This window comes from Pseudophryne corroboree, chromosome 2 (assembly GCF_028390025.1).
Source record: "Pseudophryne corroboree isolate aPseCor3 chromosome 2, aPseCor3.hap2, whole genome shotgun sequence".
Classification (NCBI taxonomy): Eukaryota; Metazoa; Chordata; class Amphibia; order Anura; family Myobatrachidae; genus Pseudophryne; species Pseudophryne corroboree.
In genome coordinates this window covers 816,923,503-816,947,667 of record NC_086445.1, presented here as the reverse complement: position 1 = coordinate 816,947,667, position 24,165 = coordinate 816,923,503, and the positions used below count along the sequence as shown (strand labels likewise).

General features: G+C 42.8%; 1 protein-coding gene across 5 annotated transcripts in view; it reads right to left on the bottom strand.

Annotated features, from left to right (window-relative positions):
- Window positions 1–24,165, bottom strand: part of LOC135049801 (acetylserotonin O-methyltransferase-like) — a 131,096-nt gene that overhangs the window by 62,009 nt on the left and 44,922 nt on the right. For all 5 annotated transcript variants that reach the window (XM_063955681.1, XM_063955680.1, XM_063955682.1 and 2 more), the window contains exons 4-5: window positions 22,053–22,121; window positions 19,946–20,064 (exon numbers count right to left, since the gene is read on the bottom strand). In XM_063955681.1, coding sequence (XP_063811751.1) covers window positions 19,946–20,064; window positions 22,053–22,121 — 188 coding nt within the window. The remainder of the gene's footprint in view (window positions 1–19,945; window positions 20,065–22,052; window positions 22,122–24,165) is intronic.

Here is a 24,165-nt window from a genome sequence, read left to right as displayed (position 1 = left end):
TCAGCTTCTCATAAAGATGGAAGCCCTCCTCCCTCTCGAAAAATGGAAAAAATAAAGCTTGTTAAAGCATATAAAAACAACTGTGCATTCAGAGATATCACAAATCCCCAAGGAGAGTCCAAGTGTATTCACGGTTGCGATGTCTAGGCCTGACCTTCCCAAGACTGTATGGCAAGAGGAGACTCCTACCACCATTTGCCCGCCCCCTGCATGTGCTGGGAGGAGCATCGCCAGTCAAGTTGCTGATATTGAGATTGAGGATTTCACTGCAGAAGTACACCAGGATTAGGAGGATATTGGTGTAGATGGCGCTGAGGAGGAAGTTGGCAACGAGGATTCTGATGGTGATGTGGTTTGTTTGAATAAGGCACCAGTGGAGACAGTTGTTTTCCATGAGATGAGAAAGCCCATTGTCATGCCTGGGAAAAATACCAAAAAAGTCACCTCTTCGGTGTGGAATTATTTCTCCACAAATCTGGACAACAGGTGTCAAGCCAACTGTTGCCTTTGTCAATCCATAATAAGTAGGGGTAACCACCTAGGAACATCTTCCCTGTATGTCACCTGTAGCGCATTCATCATAAGTCATTGTCAAGTTCAGAAACTTTGGGTAATAGCGTAAGCAGTCCGCTGACACCTAAATGATGTGGGGTGTTTGAATATTTTTTCTCTGTGAGGATGAGATTGTAAACACTGAAGGAGGGGAATCTGAGAATGAGGATGACATCTTGCCTCTGTAGAGCCGGTTTGTGCAAGGAGAGATTAATGGCTTATTTTTTGGTGGGGGACCAAACAAACCAATCATTTCAGCCACAGTCGTGGGGCAGACCCTATCGCTGAAATGATTGGTTTGTTAAAGTGTGCATGTCCTGTTTATACAACATAATGGTGGGTGGGAGGGTCCAAGGACAATTCCATCTTGCATGGCTTTTCTTTGTCTGCCACATAATTTCAGGGGTGCTGCCCTATATGTGGTGCTGCCCCTCTGCCCTATCAGTCCAGGGGTGCTGCCTCACTGCCATTTAAGTCCAGGGGTGCTGTTGCCTTTCTGCTGTGCTGTGTAATCCTCCAGGGGTGCTGCCTATGCTGTATAAATCCAGAGGCACCTCCTGGAGTGCTGTTGTACTTGATCCTAGGTTTACATTAAAGCCTAGAGCAGAATATGAAACAAGCTTCAAAATCGCAAACAGATTTGTGAAAACATATAGGTGGATATGGAAATTGCAATTTTGACAAAGTGTTTTTCAATAAGACCACATTTGTGGCCAAAGTCAGTCAGTCAGGGCATTGTGTACCCAGCATTAGAGAGAGGTTCTTCTCAATTATTTAATGTAAGGGACTCACTCAAATGAATAGCTCCAATTAGTCAACCTTAATTTTGATTTATTATTATTAATGTTCCACATTTTGGGATTATTTATTTACAAAACGCACATTTGTTGTACAGTGTTCTTTTCCTAAGGGCTGCATAGGGTTATCGCAAGACCTTGCAGTGCCAGGAGAACAGAGTTTCAGTGATCTTGCATTGCATCAGCTTTCCATTGCACTGTAGCACTAGATGGGTCAAGAGCTCCTGTGAGGCACAAACAGTTACTGAATGAGGCCCAGTATGGAGGCTCATGGTGGCTTACAGCCAGGAAGATGTCTGGCTTGCCAGGTTGAAGCATGCTGTGGGCACAGAGGTTAGCATTGCTTCCTCCCACAGTCCTACTTATAGTATGAAATGAGTTTCGACTGTAGAGTGGTAAGCTCCACTAAAGCAGGGGCTTAATAACAAAAAATTAATTGCACAGTCCTGCTTAGTACTGTACCGAAACCACCCAAACTCACTTGCCCGATCTGTGGCTGCTGTGGGGGACAAGGAGGGGCTGCTAAAACATCTAAGGGGCTGGTTTATTTAAAAATAAAATATTAATAAAATAAACAAGACACACAGATATGCTCACGTGTGTAACTGAGACACACAGGTATGCTCACATGCATGTAACTGGGAGCTGTGAAAAACGAAAAGAAGACATCTGCCACAAAATATGTAAATAAAAATGCAATTAAAGAAAAGGAAACAAGAAACCCACAAGATTTCCACAAAATAAGTCCCCAGACTCTGTGGAGGGGAAAATATCCAATCATGATCCTGTAGTATACACCAGTTTATTTGCATCCCAGCATTAAATCCAAGATTATCTTAATCCCTGAAAATGGAGAAGGGGGTACAAATTCGGAGGCTTTGGCCCCTAGTTTTTCAGTTTGTCCAGTAATGCGGTAATTATATATTTGCTTGGTTGTAGTCCTTTCCGTTCCACACCAATATAGGAGTGGAGGTGAAAGCCTGTGTGTTGTTCCTGATTGTGTGTGCCTCTCTAATTTTTTATTATTTATTATTATTTATTAAAGATTTCTTATATAGCACAGTATATTCCATTGCGCTTTGCAATTAGAACAACAGTAATATAACAAAACTGGGTAAAAACAGACAGACATAGGGGTAGGAAGGCCCTGCTCGCAAGCTTACAATCTATAGGGAAATAGGCATTGATACACAAGGATAGATGTACCTATTGCATAATGGTCCACCAGATTGCTAGGTTCTTAATGGGTTATATGATATGATTACCCAGCAATGTTGGCCAAGGGTCAGGAGGGTATGCGAGTAAAGAAAGACAAAATATGTGATGTTATGTGTACTGTACAGAGAGGATGTAATTAGATAGGGAAGCACTGAAGGTTATGTGGGTGGGTCTGGAATTTGATAGGCTTGTCTGAAGAGGTGAGTTTTCAGGGAACGTGTAAAGGTTTGGAGACTAGAGGTGAGTCTTATTGTTCGTGGGAGGGCATTCCACAGAGTGGGTGAAGCCCGAATAAAGTTCTGTCATTTTGAGTGTAAACAAGTAATGCATGTGGATGAGAGACGCAGATCTTGTGCAGAGCAGAGAGGTCGGGTAGGGAGATATGTTGAGATGAGTGAAGAGATGTATGTTGGTGCAGTTTGGTTAATAGCCTTGTATGTAAGTAAAAGTATTTTAGATTTAATACGGTAGAATACCGGTAACCAATGGAGGGACTGACAGAGCGGATCTGCCGACGATGAACGTTGAACGAGAAAGATTAGCCTCGCAGCTGCATTCAAAATGGATTGTAGGGGTGAGAGCCTATGTTTGGGAAGACTAGTCAAGAGACTAATACAATAATCAATGCGGGAGATAATGAGAGCATGGATTAGAGTTTTTGCTGTGTCTTGTTTAAGATATGGTCGTATTTTGGATATGTTTCTTAGATGTATGTAACATGATCTTGAGACAGATTGAATGTGGGGAACACAAGACAGTTCAGAGAATGACACCTAGGACATTTCCAAGAATGACACCTAGGCAGCAAGCTTGCTGAGTTATCAACAGTGATAGAGATATCAGGTTGGTAACTACTACTGTCCGGTGGAAACATAATTAATTCTGTTTTGGAAATATTAAGTTTGAGGTGGCGAGATGTCATCCAAGGTAAAATGGCAGAAAGGCATTGAGTGACACGGCCCAATACAGATGGTGGCAAATCTGGGGAGGATAGGTAGATTTGAGTATCATCTGCATACAGATGGTACCGAAATCCGAAAGCGTTGATTAGTTTGCCAAGAGATGTGGTATAGATAGAGAAAAGCAGAGGACCTAAGACTGAGCCTTGCGGTACTCCAACTGAGAGAGGTAGCGAAGAGGAGGTGGAATCAGAGAAACGAACACTGAAGGAGCGATTAGATAAGTAGGATAATTTTGAATAAAAGGGAACGGGAATAAGGATGTCTTCTGCACCAGTCGATTTATATGTATATTTCAGTGTGAAAGCCCCAATTTGTGTTGCATAGAATATTTCTACATCAGTCAATAGGGGGTGCTGCCATAGACAATATAAAGTAAAGAACAACAGTATATAGAAAAAGGATTCTCTTTGTTGGCGCACTAGTAAGAAGAAAATTGTATTTAAAATATAACTTTTAATGTTTTCAATAAAAATGCCTCACAATGTGAAAACTATACAGGACAAAAATTATATACTAAAATAAATTTTTCATCAAAAACTTGTTAAAACGTGGTTCACTGTGTTTTATCTATTGTTCCTATTTCAATAATTTTTCTATGTTTATGGTTATTACTCAATAATCTATTGACAAGTTTATACTGTATTATTGATTAGAGTCAGTGGTATATAATCCCAACATAAGCCATGTAATGACATTGATGCAATCCTCAATATAGGTCATAGAATGTGGTATTGTAATCCTCAAATGCAACTCATCTATAAATAATACTGATACTGCACTAAAGGTGAGCGGTGATTAAATCTTGGAAAATATATGTCCAATATCATAGGATGTTCTCCTGTCCCCATGAAGTATTTCCATATAAGGTGTAATATTGCCGACAAAATTAATTCAGAATGACCCTGCTGACAATGGTCAAATATTTCTCAATCCTATGGCTGACTGAGCCTTTGCAAGTTGTTGGGCCATGTCTATTTCACAGGTCTAATCACTGCAGGATATCAATATAGGAAAGAGACATTAATTCCACAGAGATTGCTGGCAAAGAATGTGCATTTATGCCACGTATAAACTCCCTGTTGTAGTATGTGGTCTCAATATCCTGAAATATTGATTAGTGGTTAAAAGCTTGTCTTGCTTTATATATCGCCACAATCCGTAATAATCCTGCTATTTTAATTGTCAACAAAAATATGTCAATTGCTGTTAACATTTATCATAGTATTACCAATTGGTCTCCTGATTGTAGTGTTGGCATTATAGTAAATATTTCAGTAACCAATCTGGTTTATATTATTTCATTTCTAATTGCCACTACTAATCACCTTTTTGGTACTGAGCTAGTATCAGAAAATACAGTTGCAATTCAAAAATACATGTTTATTCAATTGATACGTTTCATGTGTAAATTAGCAACATTATAACAAGATGCCTTTCATTATCAGATCCTCAGTCCGTGCTGCATGAGCTCTAGTTATGACTCCTCAGCTTTCTGTGCACTGATTTATCTTTCACAATGTGGCCTTTTTGTTTCTATCACCTACTGAATAGTATCAATACCTAGCATCATAGATAATGTTGCACTTAGGAGCAAATATACATCCAGCAGGATTTATTGCTGTATACCATTCTTAAACAGCGCTGGCTTATTGGTTTTACTTTTAAATAATAAAGCCTTACTGACTATTTCATCTTTAGTGAATGGCATTTTCACATTAATTAACACATGTAGCCAAGGACATTTGGGTTGGGTAATAATATTTATGTGTCTAACTCTTCAAATAATTGCATAGAGATAATATTCCTACTTTAAATACAATGTAGGTAGACACAGTATCTTATGGCAGCATTTGTGTGTCCATCATTTGCAAAATATCATGGTGATAGCACTCTTGCCCTAAACGTGTTCAGTACATACTGTACTACTTATAGCTGCATCTCTTACACCCATCCCATGTCTCTCAGCACAGTGTTCCCTTTTTATCGCTATCACCTACTAAATAGTATCAAGGCATGTCATTATAGACCGTATTAAACTTAAGAAAAAATATATGCGTCCAGCAAGATTGTTACTGAATGTCTTTCTTAAACAGCGCTGGCTCATAGGTTTTACTTATGGACGGTAAAGCCTCACTGACTCTTTCACATTTAATGAATAGAATTTTCACATTAATTGGCACCTATAGCCTTGGGTATTTGGGTCGGGTAGTAACATTTGTGTGTCTATCCCTTCAAATGGTTGCACAAAGGTGATATTCCTGCTTTATATACGGTCTAGGTAGACACAGTATCTTATGGCAGCCTGTGTGTGTCTATTATTTACAAATACTGTCACAGTAATAGCACTCCTGCTTTAACCATGCTCTGTACACACTGCTTATAGCTGCCTCACTCACACCCATCCCATGTCTCTCAAAGTCCTATAACGATATTGCACATAATATAATAGGTATTGTACACATTGGTTCCATAAACATATTACAATTTTTAACATTTAATCATATTTAACACAATGAACGAGCAGGCATACTGCACCGCTCCGAAATGCTGACGTGCACGTTTCACATTTGCTTTATCAGGGCGGACCCGATTGCCCTTTCCGGAATGACTATAACTTGTAAGCAATCCTATCATAGCTTGGTATCCCGTCATGTGGTTAACATTCAAATAGTTGTGTCCCGGTGAACCGCATCGCTTCAAGTTGTCACGTCCCGGTGGACCACACACTCATTGGCTGCCGGTCATGTGACTTTCTTATCCTATCACGTCCGGACAGTTCTTTCAGTACTCAATGTAAATTGTGGACCTACCATGAAATCCGGGTACCCCACACAATTATCTCATAATCCCGATGATGTTGTCTCTGACAAAATAAAGGAATTCTCTGCTTTGTGAATTAAATTACAATCTTAGATCACGTAACATTCAATTGGCAGAATTTAAATATGTCTATTAGCTATATCATTTAAAATATGGGATGGAAATGTATATACCAATGTAAACTATTTATTGGCATAATAGTTATGTTCTTTTTTAGGGGATATTAAACCTGTATGCTATGTGAATAGTGCAATTTATTATAAAATTGTGTAATGTATGAGGATTATATAAGAAGAATCCCAATACGTGATTCTAGATATAGTGATAATGTGACAGCTATATATTTTAATACAATATATAGTATATATTTATATGTGGCTGATGTTAAGTAATTATGTGATGTGTTCAATTGATATGTGAACCGATAAATAATAATAATACATTCTGTGCATACATTTGATTGAAGATAATTAGTTAATAAAAGTGTAAAACCATAAAGTGAAAACTGCAATTCAAATCAATAAAATATATATATGTGTTGGTGCCAAAACATACAAAATGTGTACTAATTAATTATCCCTAATATACCATATATACTACGTATAGAATACATGACCAATATCAAAGATTTTCATTTAACAAGTGAATAATTTCATTTTGGATCAAATATTCCCTAATGTCCTGTTATATAGTTTACATGCATACATCATCCCAAATTCATATGCATCTGTACATAGTTACCTTCTGGTAACTCCCCCGCCCCCCTCCCCCCCCCCCATTTCAATTCATCATGAAACAATTTTTATATGGGGTAATTATTTTCCTATTCATGAGGTGTTAGGTGCAGTTAATTATGTGGTAAGTATATTATTTGTGTCATCGACATCCTAATGAACCACATGTAAAGGTAAGTAATTCATAATCCTGTATATAGTTCAGCAAATATTCTTCCGTACTTAGTGAAATAAATTGCCACAACTCTGAGATATCTCTCAAATGGAGTCAGTATGAAGTATCAATTATGAAAAAATGTATAATGTGTAAATAAACTGAATCACTGATGCTAATGATTTAATGGATAGAGCAAACTGTTGTCACACCATTTCCTAGACAGGTATTCAAACATGGTAGAGTATATTCTTGATATTCCAATAAATCACGTAGAAAGTTAAGTAACTGAGATTTTATTCTTAAAGTGGTAGATGTGAATTCACATGTACCCCAAAGATAGATATTTCAATTGATATTTAAAAAAATTGACACAGATGAAACCATCATAAGGTGGCAAATATAAAATAAAAAATAGCATACAGATGGATTATATCGTTGATAACTCAAAACATCTCATTGAAGACAAGGTAAGTAACTGATATTGATAGTAATGAGATAGCAGATATACATTTCTATATAAATCAGAATCAAAGTGGGATACCTTCATTATAAGAAATCTCACAAAAAGGGTAGGTAGAGGTTATTTTCATTAAGTCCTCTTGGATATTGGCGGTTCATTAAAAAGATCATTTTGCTTTCAAACCTAAGGAGATCACCATCAATATCGCCTCCTCGGATATTTGTCTCCAGGTGTTTCATACCAAAAGCCTGGAGACCCTGTGGGATCCCATTGTGGTGTAGCAAAGAATGATTAGCTACAAGGGTGAGTGATTTGAATCTCATTTTATCTTGTCTGGCATTTCTAATACTGCCGACATGTTCGAGCAATCTTGTTTTTAGAGGTCTTATAGTCTTATCAATATATACCTTATTGCAAGGGCGGATTAGCTGGTACACCACCCCTGGTGTGGTGCAATCAATGTAACTTTCAATATCCCATCTTTTGCCATATCCATCAGTGTAATTAGTCTTTGGGATCATAAATTGACAGGCCTTACACTGCCTACAACAAAATGAGCCTTTCTTATGATGGATAGATTTCTTCAAAGAGGGTGAGTGGCTCCTAACCAGTATATCTCTTAGGTTTCGGGACCTTCTCCAGCTGCTCTGAACCTTTTTTGGTAATATCTCATTTAGGTCATCATCAGTTTTCAAGACTGAGCAGTGTCTTTGTAAAATGGTATTAATCTCATGCCATTTGTTATTAAATGTGCTTATGAACCTCACTGGTTCCTCTTTCAGAATTTTAGTTTTGGGTACAAGTAAAAATTCTCTAGCATATGTCTTAACATCCCGTTTCGCTGTTTTGATAATCCTATTACTATATCCTCTTTGTTTCAGTCTTTCCTCCAGTTGTTGTTCCCTCATTGAGTAGTTAGTTGCATTAGAACAATTCCTCTTAGTGCGTTGTAGCTCACCCTTAGGAATACCCCTAATTGTTGTTGGTAGGTGTGAGCTACTTGAATGTAAGATACTAATAGTTGCCGTTTGCTTCCTGTAAATATCTGAAATTGATCCATCTTCCTCAATATTGATGGTGATTATATACCACTGGCTCTAATCAATAATACAGTATAACTACAGTATAAACTTGTCAATAGATTATTGAGTAATAACCATAAACATAGAAAAACAATTGAAATAGGAACAATAAATAAAACACAATGAACCACGTTTTAACAAGTTTTTGATGGAAAATTTATTTTGGTATATAATTTTTGTCCTGTATAGTTTTCACATTGTGAGGCATTTTTATTGAAAACATTAAAAGTTATATTTTAAATACAAATTTCTTCTTACTAGTGCGCCAACAAAGAGACAATCCTTTTTCTATATAAAGTAGGATGAGAACCAAGAAAGGGCTGTGTCCTGAAGACCTAGGGATTGTAGTGTTTGTATGAGAAGAAAGTGGTAAATAGTGTCAAAAGCAGCAGAGAGATCAAAGAGAATAAGTAGTGAGAAACGGCCTTTAGATTTAGCAGTGACAAAATCATTCACTACCTTAGTCAGTGCTGTCTCAGGCATGTTGGGCACAAAATCCTGACTGAAGTGGGTCCAGTAAGCTGTGTAAGTTAAGAATGTGTGTGAGGCAAGTGTAGGCAAGTCTCTCAAGTAGCTTGGAGTTGCATGGGAGCTGAGAGATGGGACGGTAGTTTAAGAGAGAGTTAGGGTCAGAGTTGTCAGAATGGGAGTAATCACTGCATGCTTGTACAGAGAAGGAAAGATACCAGTAGACAGAGAGAGATTACAGATTATAGTTAAGGTTGGGGTGAGCACAGCAGACAGAGATTTACTAATTTGTGAGGGTATAGAGTCAAAGGGAGAGGTAGTAGAGTAGGCAGATAAGAAGAGTGCAGATACTTCATCTTAATTTGTAGGATCAAATGAAGAGAAGGTGTTAGAGGATTTAGGAAGGGAATTGAGCAGGTCACTGGCTGTGGAAGAGCATACCATTTCGTTTCAGATCTTATCAATCTTGTCCTTGAAACAGGAAGCAAGATCTTGCGCACTGATAGAGGTTGGTAAGTTGGGTGAGGAAGGGACAAGACATGATTTAAATGTATTAAAAAGTCGCTTGGGGTTAACGGCTTGAGCAGAGGTGAGAGATTGGAAATATGTTTGTTTGGCAGTGTCCAGAGCATTACGATAAGAGTGGTACACGGTCTTTTATGTGAGAAAGTCACTTGAACTACGAGATTTACGCCACTGGTGTACTACTTTATGTGAGAGTTTTTGTAGGTGTCTTTGGTATATAGAGTGCCACGGTTGACATCTAAGTCTACGTGGAGTGTGATGGGTAGCCGGAGCCACTTCATCGATTGCTGTTTCTAGAGTTTTGTTAAGGTGTAATACAGCAGTCTCAGAAGAAGTGAATGCAGAAATTGGTGAGAGCAATGGTTGCAGTGAGGTAGATAGTTGTTGAAAATTAATAACATTAATATTTCTGTGGGTTAGAGGCGGCTTGGTAGACTTCAGGGACATTGAGTTTGAAGTAATGGAGGAGAGCATGCAGGTGATTAGTTTGTGGTCTGTGAGAGGGAAAGGAGTGTTAGTGAGATCACAAACGGAGCATATTCTGGTGAATACAAGATCAAGGCAGTGGCCCTCCTGATGAGTAAGGGGTCAGTCCATTGGGAGAGGCCAAGAGAGAAGGTTAGAGAGAGTAGTTTGGAGGCATGGGGAGATTGTGGACCGTCAAAAGAGATATTAAAATTGCCCATAATAATGATGGAGGAAAAAAAGTGAGAGAGCCAAGCAGAAAAATCTTCCAGAAAGTTTTTGGGTTGCCCAGGTGGGCTATAGATAGCTGCGACACGCAGAGAGAAAGGGGTGAAAATCCTAATAGATTGTACTTCAAATGATGTAAATGCGAGTGAAGGCAAAGGTGGTAAATGGTGTGTGTGTGTGTGTGTGTGTGTGTGTGTGTGTGTGTGTGTGTGTGTGTGTGTGTGTGTGTGTGTGTGTGTGTGTGTGTGTGTGTGTGTGTGTGTAAGATTTGGACAGTAAAATTCCAACCCCACCTCCTTTAATGGTACCAGGACTGGGGGTGTGTGAAGTGGAGGCCACCATGTGACAGTGCTGCAGGGGAGGCAGTGTCTGATTGTGTGAGCCATGTTTTTGTTATAGCTAGCATATTGAGTTTTTTTTTATGGAAAGGTCATGAATAGATGTTAATTTGTTGTAAACAGAGCATGCATTCCTTAATCACCTTCTTGACACTCCTCTTTCTCTTGCCTCTTCTCATAATTTGAAAAGTCATCAAAGAAGGAGGTGGTATGTTTGTAGCTAGCTATAATTCTGAGAACTTGGTGAGCTTTTCCAGGGGGACCACCTGTCGCTGAAATTATAGGTTTATTAAACTGTGCATGTCCTGTTTAAACAAAATAAGGGTGGGTGGGACCCAAGGACAATTCCATCTTGCACCTCTATTTTTTTTCTTTGCATTATGTGCACTTTGGGGCCTAGTTTTTAAAATGGCCATCCTGTCTGCAACTGCAGTGCCACTCCTAAATGGGCCAGGTGTTTGTGCCGCACACTTGTGTCGCTTAGCTTAGTCATACAGCCACCTTGGTGCAACCTTTTGGCCTAAAAACAATATTGTGATGAGTGAGGCATTCAGAATAGACTGGAAATGAGTGTAAATAAATGCTATTGAGGTTAATAATACTGTAGGAGCAAAATTACCCCCAAATTCTGTGATTTTAGCTGTTTTTATGGGTTTTTTCCCAAAAATCATCCAGATCCAAAACCGAAACACGAAAGGGTGGTTTTGGCAAAATCAAGCCAAAACCAAAACACAGGGGTGGGAGAAAGGCAGATGCAGTCACGGGGCCGGAGGTAGCGGCCTGCCAGCGTGCAGGAGCTGCGCTAACAGGGATCTACTCACCAGGTTCAAAAGCATCACCACTATGCAATGCTTTTGTACCTGGGGGGTTGACACGGGGGGCGGCCCCCCGCATGTCTGAGTAAATGATCGTAGTTGTGCTAAATTTGGCACATCTATGATCTGATCTGAATTACCCCCTATATTGTGTACAATCTAGTATAAAGCATAGTCAAAAATGGCCATAGTCAAAATTACACATAATCTAATCAAATCTAACTCTCCCTGCACATGTTATATCTACCTCCCCTCCCCCACTGCAGTGCACACGGTTTTGCCCGACAGCTAACAAATTTGCTACTACCATCAGGTCTGAATTACCCCCTATGTTCCCCTCCCAACGCATTTAGTTGTGGAAGTGATGTCGGTTGTCAGAGACAGCTGCTTCACTCCCAGGGCACCGCTGCGGCAGGAGGAAGTCTGTTCTGCACTTGTGCAGAAGAGATTTCTTCTATACAGAAGGGGAAACAGCGGGGCAGCACTATTGTATGTGATACAACCTGGTCAGGTAACACACTGCTGAATGTATCACCTACGATTATCAAGGCAAGTGGTTAATGTGGGAGCTGCAGTTTACAGAGAGGAGGTAGCACTGATTGAGTCCCATTGCAGGGCAAGTTGGCCTGGTAGTTGCACCCTGTTCCTGCCCACTCTATTTCCATCCCTTTATATGGTAAGCTCTGACAAGCAAGGCCATATATACCCTCTGTCACATGTCTGCACTTCCTTCACCAAACTTATATGTACTGTTGAATTACAGTATGTGCATTTTTTTTGTTTGATTTGTACCTCTAGCTGTCCAGCAATACAGAGTTTTGTGGCACCTTACAAATAAACAATGATGATATTCCTAAACAACCTTTTCTGGTGACGAATCATATCCACCAAATATGGATAAAAAAATAGGATTTTAATACCTACCGGTAAATCCTTTTCTCTTAGTCCGTAGAGGATGCTGGGGACTCCAAAAGAACCATGGGGTATAGACGGGATCCGCAGGAGACATGGGCACACTATAAGACTTTCAATGGGTGTGAACTGGCTCCTCCCTCTATGCCCCTCCTCCAGACTTCAGTTAGAAAACTGTGCCCAGGGAGACGGACATTTCGAAGAAATAATTTATTGTTTAAACACGGTGAGTGTCATACCAGCTCACACCACGAACATGCCGCAGAGCGTGGCATTCAATAGAACACCAACTGATGGCATGGAAAAAACATACAGCAATATGCTGACCGAGAACGTAACACAACCTGTGTGTAAACATAACCAATAAACACATACCGCATGCCACGGCATGAATAACAGCAGCAACAGACTTGACTGAAAAGAAACACCAGATGAGTGTAACGACAACCAATAGCTGCAGATACAGTAAGCACTGGGACGGGCGCCCAGCATCCTCTATGGACTAAGAGAAAAGGATTTACCGGTAGGTATTAAAATCCTATTTTCTCATACATCCTAGAGGATGCTGGGGACTCCAAAAGGACCATGGGGTCTATACCAAAGCTCCAGACCGGGCGGGTGAGTGCGGACGACACTGCAGCACCGATTGAGCAAACATGAGGTCCTCATCAGCCAGGGTATCAAACTTGTAGAACTTAGAAAAAGTGTTTGAACCCCACCATGTAGCTGCTCGGCAAAGTTGAAGTGCCGAGACCCCTCGGGCAGCCGCCCAAGAAGAGCCCACCTTCCTGGTAGAATCGGCATTCACCGACTTCGGTAACGGCAATCCAGCCGTAGAAAGAGCATGCCGAATCGTATCACAGATCCAGCGTGCAACAGTCTGCTTAGAAGCAGGGGCCCCAACTTTGTTGGGAGCATACAGGATAAACAGAGCCTCTGTTTCTCCAATCCGAGCCTTTCTGGCGACACAAATATTCAAAGCTCTGACTACATCGAGAGACTTCGAATCAGCCAAGGCTTAAGTAGCCACAGGCACCACAATAGGCTGGTTCCTGTAAAACACGGAAACTACTTTTGGCAGAAATGATTGCCGAGTTCTCACATCTATCCACCTGGAAGATCAAATAGGGGCTCTTGTGAGACAAAGCCGCTAATTCCAACACCCGCCATGCGGACGCCAAGGCCAACAGCATGACCACTTTCCAAGTGAGAAATTTGAACTCAACCTCTCGCAAAGGTTCCAACCAGTGTGACATAAGAACTGCAACACCACGTTAAGGTCCCATGGTGCCACTGGGGGCACAAATGGAGGTTGGATGTGCAGCACTCCTTTCACGAAAGTCTGAACTGCTGGAAAGGCGGACAAATCTTTTTGAAAGAAAATTGATAAGGCCGAAATCTGCACTTTAATGGAGTCTAACTATAGGCCTGCTTGCAAAAAATGGAGAAAACGACCCCGCTGCAATTCTTCCGCAGGAGCCTTCTTGGATTCACACCAAGACACATACTTCCTCCAAATACAGTGGTAAAGCTTCGCCGTTACATCTTTCCTAGCCTGAAGCAATGTGGGAATTACTTCACCGGCAATACCCTTCCGGCTAGAATATGGCGTTCAACCGCCAAGCCATCAAACGCAGCCTCGGTAAATCTTGATACACGCCCGGTCCTTGCTGTAACAGGTCTTCTTGTAGAGGAAGAGGCCAGGGATCTTCTATGAGTAAGTCTTGATGATCTGGACACCAAGCCGTCCTTGGCTAAACCAGAACAATGAGGATCGCCTGAACCTTTGTTTTTCTTATGTTTATCACCTTCGGAAAGAGTGAAAGGGGAGGGAACACATAGACCGACTAAAACACCCAAGGTGTCACGACGGCGTCCACCGCTATAGCTTGAGTGTCCCTTGACCTGGAACAATATCCTTGAAGTTTCATATTGAGGCGAGACGCCATCATGTCTAATCGAGGAATTCCCCAAAGACTTCTGTGAAAACTTCTTGATGAAGACCCCACTCTCTTGGATGGAGATAGTGTCTGCTGAGGAAGTCTATTTCTCCGTTGTCTTCACCCGGAACGACGACCTCTAATAGAGCGTTTACACGCCTTTCCGCTCGGAAACCTTTTGCGGCTTCTAACATTTCCACTTTGCACCTCGTTCTGCCCTAGCGGCCTACATACGCCACTGCTATTTAGTCGTCCGACAGAAATAAGACGGGCAGAACACGAAGAAGATGTTCCGTTGTAAATAGCTCTTAATCCAAGAATGCTCATTGCAGACAAGCTTCCCGGCTTGATCCTTTCCCCCTGGAAAGACTGCTCCCCAGCCTCGGAGAATTGTATCCATGGACATCAGGATCTAATCCTGGATCCCGAACCTTCGTCCCTCTAGGAGGTGAGAACTGTGAAGCCACCACAGGAGATATATCCTGGTCCTGGAAAATAGGATTATTTTCTGGTGCATGTGCAGGTAAGACCCGGACCACCTGTCCAACTGGTCCCGCAAAAACAACTCTGGCATTTGACCTGCTCACCGAATGGCCTCATAGGCCGCAACCATCTTCTGCATCAACGGAACGTATTGATGGGTTTACCCTGTTGCAAAACTGATCCGACTCCGGAAAAAAAAAGAAACTCTCAACAGATCAGTATCTAATCCTTTTCCCAACTCCGACCTCTGCTCGGAGGGATCAACAGTGATTCTTTGTGTTGAAGACCGGTCAGAGAGAAACAACGAATTGTACTACTTGTTTCTTGACCTCGCCGTGGTCAGGAGAGCGTCCCAGTACAGGATAATAATGGCTCTTACTCTAGAAGGAAAACCATCATACTGCTATCACTCCAGTGAAATGGCAATGACAATCCTGAATAGCAAAACTAGGTAAGCTTAATGCGGATAACCGCATTTAACCCCCTTTCTTCTTTTACAGGTTGGAGATCCCTGGCTTGAGGGATTCCAACTTGTAGTTCATTTTTTTGTGTGTGACAGGGACAGCAGGACAATGTCCTGATCCTGACCCAACTCTTGTATGATGTCACATACTACCTCTACCGAGGAGAATCGGTAAGATCTATTTGAAAACTCAGTGAGGGGAATCATGTGGCAACTCAAGTAAGTCCCCCTTTGGACTCTATTCTTAACTCACTGTGTCAAGTCCCTTCCAGGACTGACTGAAGAGTATTAGACGAGTTCCCACTGGTGTAGGCTCCAACAAGATAAACCCAGCGACCTGCGGTGGATGTGGTAGACACAGAGGACGATATCAGGTTCTGTGAAGTTGAAAAGGCTGCTTACCTTTTTACCTCCCTCTACCTACAAAGAAGGGGAATAACAACGGTATCCAACCGGTCAAAATGACTGCATCCTACAAAAAATGCGTCACCAACCGGTGTGATGGAACATAGCACAGGAAGGTAGACTTACCAGTGGTATCTGCCGAGATCAACTTAACCAAGTCATCCCCAAACCAGATTATCCCTTCATAGGGAAGATACCCCCGTATCTCTCAAAGTCAGTGCATACTTCTTGTAGTCGCCCGGCAGCAAGCTGCAATGTACTAGATAAGACCCAAGGAATATCCCATTTCTCCCCAGGGTAATTATATTGGATAACAAGGTAACCGACCATTTCTGAATACAAGCACTCCCCCATGCGTATGTAATGCTAATATCATCAAAGAATATAATTAAAACATCACTTAGCTTCCTGTATACGATCCTTTGTGACAGGGCCCCGTGCAGATCAGGGGTTGACTTTCACTTTATTCTATCCACGGCGGGAGAAGAATAAACACTCGGACTCCTCGTGAGGATTCGAGATCATCTTGTCACAGCTGACCTACAGCTTCATCAACAGAGCGACCAGCACATGAGAAGGAACAACTTTACTTAATCATTCATAATAAACTGTAATATAAATGTACACATTTAAAAACACATATATAGTTATACACATATATCTATATATACATCTCATATATATATATATATATATATATATATAATCCGTCAGGAACATCAGGTACCCTAGTGACATTAATGTGTTCTGAATGTGTATGAACATGTACTGAATGCCAATGTTGCGGATCTAATCAGGAAACATTATGGCCGACATAGAACATAGTATTCGTGTCGACAACAGGGAGTAGTAACTGGGCAAAATAACATTTTTGTGACCCCGAGGGGTCTGAGGGAACATATACCTAATTTCACTAGGCCGCCTCCACAAATCCAATCACGTCTGTACTCGGGCTACAGCTCAATGCAAACGTACCATACATATATAAACATACAGGTATAGGTTTTTTACATTATTGTACACCCAGTCCTAATAGTTGGTGCCGACAGGGTCACCCACATACGTCCGTGCCTCCCAAACAGTGTGCACTTTAGAAAAGCTTACACTACTGACCTACTGACACTTAATCTCATGAATCAAGTACCATCTGAAGGCTAAGCCACGCCCCCTACTCGGTGTGCTTCATCCCCTATAAATTTGTATATTTTTATTAGTGATGAGCGGGTTCAGTTCGTCGGAATCCAAACCCCCCCGAACTTCACCCATTTTACACGGTTCCGAGGCAGATTCGAATCTTCCTGCCTTGCTCGGTTAACCCGAGCGCGCCCGAACGTCATCATCCCGCTGTCGGATTCTCGCGAGATTCGGATTCTATATAAGGAGCCGTGCGTCGCCGCCATTTTTCACTCGTGCATTGGAAATGATAGTGAGAGGACGTGGCTGGCGTCCTCTCAGTTTTATTCAGGTGGCTGCAAATATCTGTGCTCACTGCTTTATTGTGGGGACTGGGGACCACCAGTATTATATAGGAGGAATACAGTGCAGAGTTTTGCTGACCAGTGACCACCAGTATTATACGTTCTCTGCCTGAAAAAGGCTCCATATCTGTGCTCAGTGTGCTGCATATATCTGTGCTCACACTGCTTTATTGTGGGGACTGGGGACCACCAGTATTATATAGGAGGAGTACAGTGCAGAGTTTTGCTGACCAGTGACCACCAGTATTATACGTTCTCTGCTTGAAAAACGCTCCATATCTGTGCTGCATTGTAGTAAATAGTAGGAGTACAGTACATAATTTTGCTGACCACCAGTATATAATATATAGCAGTACGGTACAGAAGGCCACTGCTCTACCTACCTCTGTGTCGTCAAGTATACTATCCATCCATACCTGTGGTGCATTTCAGTTTTGCACAGTTTGCTGACCACCAGTATATAATATATAGCAGTACGGTACAGTAGGCCACTGCTCTACCTACCTCTGTGTCGTCAAGTATACTATCCATCCATACCTGTGGTGCATTTCAGTTTTGCACAGTTTGCTGACCACCAGTACATAATATATAGCAGTACGGTACAGAAGGCCACTGCTCTACCTACCTCTGTGTCGTCAAGTATACTATCCATCCATACCTGTGGTGCATTTCAGTTGTGCGCAGTATATATAGTAGTAGGCCATTGCTATTGATACTGGCATATAATTCCACACATTAAAAAATGGAGAACAAAAATGTGGAGGGTAAAATAGGGAAAGATCAAGATCCACTTCCACCTCGTGCTAAAGCTGCTGCCACTAGTCATGGCCGAGATGATGAAATGCCATCAACGTCGTCTGCCAAGGCCGATGCCCAATGTCATAGTAGAGAGCATGTAAAATCCAAAAAACAAAAGTTCAGTAAAATGACCCAAAAATGAAAAAATTAAAAGCGTCTGAGGAGAAGCGTAAACTTGCCAATATGCCATTTACGACACGGAGTGGCAAGGAACGGCTGAGGCCCTGGCCTATGTTCATGGCTAGTGGTTCAGATTCACATGAGGATGGAAGCGCTCATCCTCTCGCTAGAAAACTGCAGTGCCACTCCTAGATGGGCCAGGTGTTTGTGTCGGCCACTTGGGTCGCTTAGCTTAGTCACACAGCTACCTCATTGCGCCTCTTTTTTTCTTTGCATCATGTGCTGTTTGGGGACTATTTTTTTGAAGTGCCATCCTGCCTGACACTGCAGTGCCACTCCTAGATGGGCCAGGTGTTTGTGTCGGCCACTTGGGTCACTTAGCTTAGTCACACAGCTACCTCATTGCGCCTCTTTTTTTCTTTGCATCATGTGCTGTTTGGGGACTATTTTTTTAAAGTGCCATCCTGCCTGACACTGCAGTGCCACTCCTAGATGGGCCAGGTGTTTGTGTCGGCCACTTGTGTCGCTTAGCTTAGCCATCCAGCGACCTTGGTGCACCTCTTTTTTTTCTTTGCATCATGTGCTGTTTGGGGACTATTTTTTAAATCTGCTATCCTGTCTGACATGGCAGTGCCACTCCTAGATGGGCCAGGTGTTTGCGTCGACCACTTGGGTCGCTTAGCTTAGTCATCCAGCGACCTCGGTGCAAATTTTAGGACTAAAAATAATATTGTGAGGTGTGAGGTGTTCAGAATAGACTGAAAATGAGTGTAAATTATGGTTATTGAGGTTAATAAAACTATGGGATCAAAATGACCCCCAAATTCTATCATTTAAGCTGTTTTTGAGGGTTTTTTGTAAAAAAAACACCCGAATCCAAAACACACCCGAATCCGACAAAAAAAATTCAGGGAGGTTTTGACAAAACGCGTCCGAATCCAAAACACGGCCGCAGAACCGAATCCAAAACCAAAACACAAAACCCGAAAAAATTTACGGTGCACATCACTAATTTTTATACTGGCGGGGGTCATTATACAGTGCCTAAGCACTGTTTATTACTTTGCCAGGACACATCCAAGAGGTATATTGCTGCCCAGGGCACCCCCCCTGCGCCCTGCACCCATGTAGTGCTGCCAGTGTGTGTGGGAGCAACGGCGCGCAGCGCGACCACTGCGCGGTACCTCAGAGATCTGATGTCTTCTGCTGTCACTGAAGTCTTCTTGTTCTTCTAATACTCATCCAGCTTCTGTCTTCTGGCTTTGTGAGGGGGTTGACGGCGCGGCTCCGGGAACGAGCAGCTAGGCGAACCAAGTGATCAGACCCTCTGGAGCTAATGGTGTCCAGTAGCCTAAGAAGCAGAGCCCTCGAACTCAGAAGAAGTAGGTCTGCTTCTCTCTCCTCACTCCCACGATGCAGGGAGCCTGTAGCCAGCAGGTCTCCCTGAAAATAATAAAGCTAACATAAAGTCTTTTCAGAGAACTCAGGAGAGCTCCCCTAGTGTGTGTCCAGTCTCTCTGGGCACAGAGTCTAACTGAAGTCTGGAGGAGGGGCATAGAGGGAGGAGCCAGTTCACACCCATTCAAAGTCTTATAGTGTGCCCATGTCTCCTGCGGATCCCATCTATACCCCATGGTCCTTTTGGAGTCCCCAGCATCCTCTAGGACGTATGAGAAAAAGAAAAAAAAAGTACTACTGCATAGTAATTGTTTTTTATAAATTTACCTCCAAGGTCACAGACTGTGTGGAACATGGAGAGATCAAAAGCTTGTAGCGCATACTTCCCACAGATATTCGATATGCAGTCCATAAAACCCATAAATGTCACCAACATCTCTTCTGACCTAAACAATATAATACATTGACAGAGTTACTGTAGAGTAGTACACACGTCCGCTCAGCAGACCAATAACATGATGTTTACCAACTGGGCATACAGATTTGGGAGGTATATGTTCCGGATCCCGGCTGTCTGAATCACAGCAGGAGAAATACTGACAGCCATCAGAACACTGATGCCGGAATCCCAACCAGGTCAGAATCCTGACACTAGGATGTCGATAGCCGGGATCCCAACAGCAGGAATTTCAAGGTAAGTATTTTTGGAATGGTTAGGATTGGATGTGGGGAGAGGGTGATTAGTTTTAGGCACCACCCGAGGAAGGGGGGGGTAGGGTAAGGTTAGGCTACGCATGGGGGAAGTATAGGGTTGGGCCAAGGGGGGACAGGGTTAAGGTCAAGCATCACCAGGTGGGGTTAGTTTTAGGCACTAAGGGGGAGGGATAGGGTTAGACTGCAGAAAGGGGGTGTAGGTTCAGGCACTAAGGGGGGAGGGTAGGGATAGGCTGCAGAAAGGGGGTGTAGGTTTAGGCACTAAGGGGGGAGGGTAGGGATAGGCTGCAGAAAGGGGGTGTAGGTTTAGGCACTAAGGGGGGAGGGTAGGGATAGGCTGCAGAAAGGGGGTGTAGGTTCAGGCACTAAGGGGGGACGGTAGGGATAGGCTGCAGAAAGGGGGTGTAGGTTTAGGCACTAAGGGGGGAGGGTAGGGATAGGCTGCAGTAAGGTAGGGTTAGGCTGCAGTAAGGTAGCGTTAGGGTTGGGGGGAGGTAGAATAATTACCTCACCCCTGTTGGGATCGTGACCATCAGGATGCTAGCATTGGTATTGTGACCGCCAGCATCCCGTCCCATATGCATCTCCGGTGCAAATTCACTTGTGGTACAGAGGGAGAAACTGGGTGGCAATATAGGATACTACCTTGGCAGTAGGCAGAAATGTGGGTTATTCAGATGTGAGCATATGCATAGATCCTTCTTATATCAGCAGAGGTGAATTTCAGGGTCAGGCCACTCCAAGGCACAATATTATTGTCCTCCATGGTGATGGCATCTAATCCACCAGTGGATTTCAGATGATCTTTTGTACCAATGTTGGGGACGGTGCAAGTCAACACTGATAGTGATGATGGCTACTTTCACAAGTGGATGGATGGGGATGGTGCAGCAGCCTAGATGTGGCCAACTCTGAATACAGGTGGAGATTTTCATTTATTTCCTACTATGCAGATTTTATTTTGTCAGTCCTCATTTCATGTTCCAGTGATACAGCTGATGTTTTAAAGATTCAAAACAAGCACACTGTACTGTGACATTTACATCTGTAAAATGCTATTCTACACTTTGGGGGTCATTCTGACCTGATAGCTCGCTGCAGTTGATCGCAGCGATCAGGTCAGAACTGCGCCAGCAACGCAGTGTGCCGGTGCATGGCTGACAGCCACTGGCTGTCATTGCCTAGCAATTGCATCTGCCTGATTGACAGGCAGAGGCGGTCGCTGGGCGGGAGGGGGCGGCGCGGCTGCCGTTTTGTGTGTGCAGTCTGGCAAACGCAGGCATGGCCAGACCATGCGGGGGGTGGGCCGCAGCAGCTGCGTGACGTCACACGCAGCCGTTGCGAGCCGGACAGCGACGAGTAGCTCCCGGCCAGCATGCAAAAGCTGCGCTGGCCAGGAGCAACTCCTGAAGTGCAAAAGCAGGCGATGCTTTTGCACTTCAGCGACGGGGCAGGGACTGACATGCGGGGCAAGCTAGCCTTGTGCTGGGCGTCCCCCCACATGTTAGTGTGAATGATCGTAGCTGTGCTAAATTAGTACAGCTACGATCAACTCGGAATGACCCCCTTTGTACGTAACAGAAATAATTTTTCAGTATCTGGCAGTGTTTATGCAGCAGGGGATATTTAAAAGCAAATAGAATAACTTTAAACTATATTTTATATGACACAGTACTTTGCCAATGTAGGGAAGGTGATATAATATGATTGCATATGTTACCTGTACAGAGCATCAAATAAGTCTTCTGAAGATACCCCAAATGCTCTTTCATGCTGGTTTTTTCCTTCTCTAAAACACAATAAGAAATATCGTTATTATATTAGTTGGCAAAATGGGACACGTTTAGCCACTTAACTGACGATTTCTTTCCCCAAAAACTGATCCAAAATTGTCTGGGTTTTATTTATAAGTGAATTAGGTGAAGAACATGAATTTAATGCTATCCAAAATGATTTTAGTAAAAACCAAAAAGTAAAAAAAAATATATTTTGTATTTTTTTTTATTAACAAACATCGATCGGGAACATTGTAACCATCGGAACATCGGAAACATCGCTGCTTTCATTTTGAAAGCCAGGACAGCCACCAGCAACACAGGGGGGCTTGGGAGGGTTAATTTACACTCCCCAGCGGCTGCTATTGTATGAAGCCGCTGGAGGGGGGGAGGGTCCTGCCGTGCTGACCAATCATCCGTGATCAGCAGCACGGCAATCAGTAGGGGAGAGTGCAGGGACGCAGAGGGACGTTCTGGTCCCACTGTGAGCAGCAGCGGAGGGAAGTTTCCCTTCCCTGCCGCTGCTAGCACAGTTTATCTGACTGTTCGCTTCCTGCGCGCGACCAGGTCAGATAAAGCACTTGCGACCATGCCAGGAAAATGGTTAACGTGTCGACTATCAGGATCCCGGTGGTCAGGATACCGATGCCGACAATGCTGAGAGCCGGATTTCCGGCGCGCCAGGGCTATTCCCACTCCTGGGTGTCCATGACACCCATAGAGTGGCAGTAGATCCTGTGGCGAGCACAGCAAGCCACTGAGCCAGCAGCGTGATGAGTACAGCGAGCCCACAAGGGGACTATTAGCTCTCACCCTGCTGCCGGCATTCTGGCAGACGGTATGCCACTGTCGGTATATTGACAGCCGGCATCCCGTCCATCAATAAAACATACTGAATCCTGGAAAACATTCATTTTATTTCATGGTTACTCATTTTCTTCTGACAAATTATCTAGTACAGGTTGAGTATCCCTTATCCAAAATGCTTGGGACCAGAGGTATTTTGGATATGGGATTTTTCCGTATTTTGGAATAATTACATACCATAATGAGATATCATGGTGATGGGACCTAAATCTAAGCACAGAATTCATTTATGTTTCATATACACATTATACACACAGCCTGAAGGTTATTATAGCCAATATGTTTTATAACTTTGTGCATTAAACAAAGTGTGTCTACATTCACACAATTCATTTATGTTTCATATACATCTTATACACACAGCCTGAAGGTCATTTAATACAATATTTTTAATAAGTTTGTGTACATTGAGCCATCAAAAAACAAAGGTTTCACTCTCACTCAAAAAAGTCCGTATTTCGGAATATTCTGTATTTCGCAGTGGCGTGCGGTGAGGTCATTGGCTGGTGAGGCACTGCAGCCATAATGATCCGCAAAGTCCGGCATCGCCACTTGTGATGTCATGGAAGTAGGCTAACAGTGCCTGTCTACTTCTATTATTTTATTTAAACATTTATATATTTTTTTTAAATATGTGTTTTAGGTAGCCCTTGAGTTGAAATAGTTGGGGGATTTGGGATCAGAGTTAGGTACCCCTTTTTACACATTACGGCAGACAGCGTCTCCTTTTTACACATTACGGCAGACAGCGTCCCCTTTTTACACATTACGGCAGACAGTCCCCCTTTTTTTAGACTTTACGGCAGACAGCGTCCCCCTCTTTTACTCATGACGGCAGACAGTCCCCCTTTTTTACACATTACGGCAGACAGCGTCCCCTTTTTTGCACATTACGGCAGACAGCGTCCCCCTTTTTACACATTACGGCAGACAGTCCCCCTTTTTTAGACATTACGGCAGACAGCGTCCCCTTTTTTGCACATTACGGTAGACAGCATCCCCCTTTTTACACATTACGGCAGACAGTCCCCCTTTTTTAGACATTACGGCAGACAGTTCCCCTTTTATAGACATTACGGCAGACAGTCCCCCTTTTTTAGACATTACGGCAGACTGTCCCCATTTTTTTACACATTACGGCAGACAGCGTGCCCTATTTTACACAATACGGCAGACAGCGTCCCCCTTTTT